At 40.9% G+C, this 5341-nt stretch overlaps 1 protein-coding gene across 2 annotated transcripts in view; it reads right to left on the reverse strand.

Annotated features, from left to right (window-relative positions):
• Positions 1 to 5341, reverse strand: part of LOC112069039 (POC1 centriolar protein homolog B-like) — a 54155-nt gene that overhangs the window by 662 nt on the left and 48152 nt on the right. Inside the window, exon 11 of one of the 2 annotated variants that reach the window (XM_070438381.1) lies at positions 720 to 1628. The exons of the other annotated variant lie outside the window; for it this stretch is intronic. Within the exon in view, the coding sequence (XP_070294482.1) occupies positions 1596 to 1628 (33 nt within the window). The 3' untranslated portion in view covers positions 720 to 1595. Of the gene's footprint in view, positions 1 to 719; positions 1629 to 5341 lie in introns of those variants that run through there. 2 annotated transcript variants of the gene reach the window in all.

Consider the following 5341-nt stretch of genomic DNA (forward strand, 5'->3'; position numbering starts at 1 on the left):
ATTCCTCTCCTCTTTCACCGCCCCCCCCTCTTGTGTCTTTCTCTTCTCTTGCAGGAAGTTGGAGAGCAATCAGACATTAAGAGGCAGCATACCATGTGTCCATCACTGTAACACACACACTGTGCTCATTTGCCATGTCATCTGGAACGGCGAGACACGGCTCATTGCCACAGCAAGCAAGGCCATCGGTGGCATTCTGCCAGCTCGGCTGTCTGTTCGTTTGGTCGGTGGGAGAAGAGTGGGCGAACAGAAACTTTAATCAAACTACAGAACCATTCCCAGATAGATAACAGAGCTGGGGCACCGTCTGTCTGATACCACTGTAACACTTGGTCTGATACCACAGTGTTAGTATGTAATATTATGAAAACTTCAATCCTGAGGTTGGCAACTGAAGGCCGTTATCTGTTACTATTACAGAAGGGCTGGCATAATATTCTGTAACATACCCGCCGGTAAAGGGTAAGAGTACTGTTTTAATATCAGTTCCCTAAACAAGTGTCATTGACAGAGTCTATTCTCAGAAATTGATAATGTATAGCAATATTAGATACTTATGATAATAAAAAATAAAAAAATGTTTAAGGCTTGTGATGTTTCCATTAGCAGCATCTTCAGCCCATATAAGGTCATGCCACTCTGTCTACGGTGAACACTCTGTCCCAGATTTTGAAGTGGACACAGGTGGACACCCAGCGCCAGCAGCGTACCCAATTAATGCCAATGACCAATTCATTTATCTCCCTGTCCTCAGCAGCCACTAGCCAGCCTCTCCATTGCACCCAGACCATTAGAAATGAGTATGTCTAAAATGCCAGACTATTCCCTATGTAGTGCACTACTGTTGATGAGTACCCTATGGGCCCTGGTCTAAAGAAATGCACTATAAAGGGAATAGGGTGCATTTGGGATTCAAGAGCTACTCCAGCAGAGTGGTCTGAGAGAAGAAACAATCAGAATAATTGTTATAGGCTTTATCTGTTGTTGCCGTGGGATATATAGTACAGGAAATATAAAATTATAGTGGTGTTAGGGGGGTAAGTTGATTTCTTTCTTTCTCTTGTGGATTTAGACAGCTAACATGCCATGTTACCACACTAGTTTGATTGGGTTGTTGACTAAAGTGTTAGATAGATTAAAGGAAAATAGATAAATAAACACACACACACACACACACACAACCGGTCAAAAGTTTGGACACACCTACTCATTCCAGGGTTTTCCTTATTTTTTACTATTTTCTACATTGTAAAATGATATTGAAGACATCAAAACTATGAAATAACACATATGGAATCAAGTAGTAATCAAAAAGTGTTAATATCAAAATATTTTTAAATKTGAGATTATTCAAAGTAGCCACCCTTTGACAGCTTTGCACACTCTTAGCATTCTATCAACCAGCTTCACCTAGAATGCTTTTCCAACGGTCTTGAATAAGTTTCTACATATGCTGAGCACTTGTTGGTTGTTTTTCCTTCACTCTGTGGTCCAACTCATCCCAAACCACCTCAGTTGGGTTGAGGTCGGGTGATTGTGGAGGCCAGGTCATCTGATGCAGCACTCCATCACTCTCCTTCTTGGTCAAATAGCCCTTACACAGCCTGGAGGTGAGTTGGGTTGTTGTCCTGTTGAAAAACAAATGATAGTGGGACTAAGCGCAAACCAGATGGGATGGCGTATTGCTGCAGAATGCTGTGGTAGCCATGCTGGTTAAGTGTACCTTGAACTCTAAATCACTGACAGTGTCACCAGCAAAGCACCCCCACACCTCCTCCTGCATGTTTCACGGTGGGAACCACACATGCGGAGATCATCCGTTCACCTACTCTGCGTCTCACAAAAGATACAGACCAAAGGACAGATTTCCACASGTCTAATGTCCATTGCTCGTGTTTCTTGGCCCAAGAAAATCTCTTCTTCTTATTGGTGTCCTTTAGTAGTGGTTTCTTTGCAGAAATTCAACCATGAAGGCCTTATTCACACAGTCTCCTCTGAACAGTTGATGTTGAGATGTATCTCTTACTTGAACTCTGAAGCATTTATTTGGGCTGACATTTCTGAGGCTGGTAACTCTAATGAACTTATCCTCTGCAGCAGAGGTAACTCTGGGTCTTCCGTTCCTGTGGCGGTCCTCATGCGAGCTAGTTTCATCAAAGCGCTTAATGGTTTTTGCRACTGCACTTGAAGAAACTTTCAAAGTTCAACTTTTTATGGATTGACTGACCTTCATGTCTTAAAGTAATGATGGACTGTCATTTCTCTTTGCTTACTTGAGCTGTTCTTGCCATAATATGGACTTGGTATTTTACCAAATAGGGCTATCTTCTGTATACCCCCCCCTACCTTGTCACAACACAACTGATTGGTTCAAACGCATTGAGGAAAGAAATTCCACAAATTAACAAGGAACACCTCATGAAGCTGGTTGAGAGAATGCCAAGAGTGTGCAAAGCTGTCAAKGCAAAGGGTGGCTACTTTTAAGAATCTCAAATATATTTGATTTGTTTAACACTTTTTTGGTTACTACATGACTCCATCTGTTATTTCATAGTTTTGATGTCTTCACTATTACGCTAGAAGGTAGAAAATAGTAAAAATAAAGAACCCTTGAATGAGTAGGTGTGTCCAAACTTTTGACTGGTACAGTATATCATACACAGATATTAAAAAGAGAAAATGCAAGGTTTTGTGTGTGTGTGTGTGTGTGTGCACGTGTCCTCAGTCCACATTTCTCCATTCCCTTCCCCTATAAACACATAGGCGAGTAGAGCAGAGGGCTGCTACTCTCTGTCCGCCTGCTGAGGGGAAGAGAACATTTCCTCGTCACAGGATGCCATGGTAACACCATTAGTCAGCCTCAGAGAACAAGGAAATGGGTTGTTAATTGGATTCGTTCTGACATTCTTGATTTCTTGTTTCTAGTTTTTGATTATTTATTATTTGTGCACTTGTTTGACAATTTACTGCAMTGTTAAGAGCTAGTAAAAAGCATTTCAATGAACCCGCTATAACCCGCTATAATATCTTCTAAACTGTGTACGCGAACAACACACTTTTATTTGGATTTGAAATCCTTATGGTAATCAAAGAAGGCATTATCTCCCCTGACCCCCACCCAGGATCTTTCTCACACACTGCAGTCATTTTGACCATCTTCCTTTATGAGTCTTGGAGATCAAAGCGTTTGTGGGAGTTCGTAGCAATGAGTACCTGGGTTCAAATACTATTTTGTGTCTTTCAAATACTTGAGCGTTTGTTTTAGCCTAGTAGTTCCCAAACTTGGGGGGKGGGGGGGGGGGGGGGTGGGCAGAGGACGGTGCCAAGTCCAGCTTTAAACAAGGTGTAATTTCTAAATTGGGTAGTGCATTATCTGTTCCTCTTGTCATGGTAGTCATTTATAACTTGCCAGAAATGTCTAAATCAACTAGCCCATGTCAGCTAACTTTTAAACTTTTTTTTGTCACATGAATGCACATTAGACATGGCAAAATGTATAGACTTACAAGAAATGTGCTTTAAAACGGCAACATTTTCTTTGCACCCCATGACAAAATGTGTAGAACTGCAGGAAATAAGCTTTAAACCTGCCAAATTCTTTCCACCAACAAGATGGGTGTAAACAGTATGTGTCATGAACAGTGCTTRTGCCTATCGAAATCGACGTGGCGCGCGGGATGTTCTCCAATGCTGGAAAGGGGGCCACGTGTAAAAAAKAATAATACGTTTCTTAACCACTGTTTTAGCCCACCTGTAGTGCTAGGTGGGCAGGGTTAGCACTTTCGGGATTTTTCTATTGGTTGCAATCCAACAGGCAAGCTCAATCAACTCCAGCTAAAGTATTTCAAATAATATCTGAACCAAGGTCTGCTTGAGGGGAGCTGGCGGGCCAGGCTAAAAGAGTTAAGTCTGCTCTCAGGCCTCAGTCAGTCTGTGTGTGTGTGTGTATGTGTGTGTGTGAGATACATGGGTCAGCTGTTTGTTCACCCGCAATTGCTACAGCACGACTCTGTGATAAAGTGAAAATCTGAGGCCAGCACCTGACCCTAACCTGCAAACATAGAAAATACGGATGGCAGAACGATTTTGACAGGCCTTTTTAGATAAGCCTGTTTCTGCTTATAATGTAATCTTGTCTATAATTAGATACATGCAGCTTCTCTTCAGTCAGTGCTTGTTGCTCTAGAAGACTAAGTAAACGCTTACGCACTAGAATAATGTAATAAATCGATAGAATTATCGGTAAAGTTTGTTTTCTTCTTTATCTCTGCTTCTCTCGCCCAACAAAGACGTTTAGGGACCGGGGAGAAAATGCTAAAAAAAGGAAACATTTTCCATGTAAAATGTCCAAGTAACATCGGTTTGACCGGTTTTAAGGAAATTAAAAGCTATTGAAACAACCCAACGTGATTTCTTCAGCTTAGATGCATATTTTGTGTGGTTGAAATACTATCAGTGTTTATGATGCTGATAAAGATACCACCTTTACAGATGGTCCCTAAACGCACACTCATTCTCTCAAGATTAAAGAAATAAATCATATTTTCCACTCCTGTTTCTGAGTCAAAATTTACATTAGGTTTATAATTTTACTGCAAGAAATGCTTAATTCTGCACGAGTTATTATAATATTAGGCTATGTGAGAGGTTATAGACCAACAGTCACTGTCCAGATTTCAGTTAGGCTACTATTCCATTTAACCCATCTGAACAGTACAGTTCCCTTGACGTGTCATTTTGAAGTCTCCATCTTGTGACTGTCGAATTTGTATAGCGCCTCACAAATCATCACACAACACTGCTATCATCATCATCTTTTACCACTTCACCAAACATTAGACTAACGTTCTGGCCCTTCCCTCTATTCATTTTGAACTCTATTTCACAGCTTTTCTCTTATTGAATTAAACTCCTACATTTTCCTTTCTGCCTCAGTGGATCGACGTAAACTTTTTATGACCAAGTTCCCAAAAGCGTTTGTGATTACACACTACTTTACCATTTCGACCATGAACAACCTAATTACCATTCAGACATAGCACCATACTTTTACAGTTTTCAGCTACCATCAGCCTATACATTTCACTACATCAGTCAAACTTCTACCATGTTTTCAGGCTACCATCAGGATACACACTAACTTTTACCATTTTTTCAGCTACATCAGGATACACACTAACTTTACCATGTTTCAGCTACACAATCAGCAACACCACTAACTTTACCATGTTTTCAGTCAACCATCCGGCATACACCAACTACTTTACCATGTTTTTCAGCTACCATCAGCAAAGATGGCCAGGGGAAAACCAATACAACTAGGCTGTTAGCTTCTTTTTTC

This window comes from Salvelinus sp. IW2-2015, unplaced genomic scaffold, assembly GCF_002910315.2.
Source record: "Salvelinus sp. IW2-2015 unplaced genomic scaffold, ASM291031v2 Un_scaffold864, whole genome shotgun sequence".
Classification (NCBI taxonomy): domain Eukaryota; kingdom Metazoa; phylum Chordata; class Actinopteri; order Salmoniformes; family Salmonidae; genus Salvelinus; species Salvelinus sp. IW2-2015.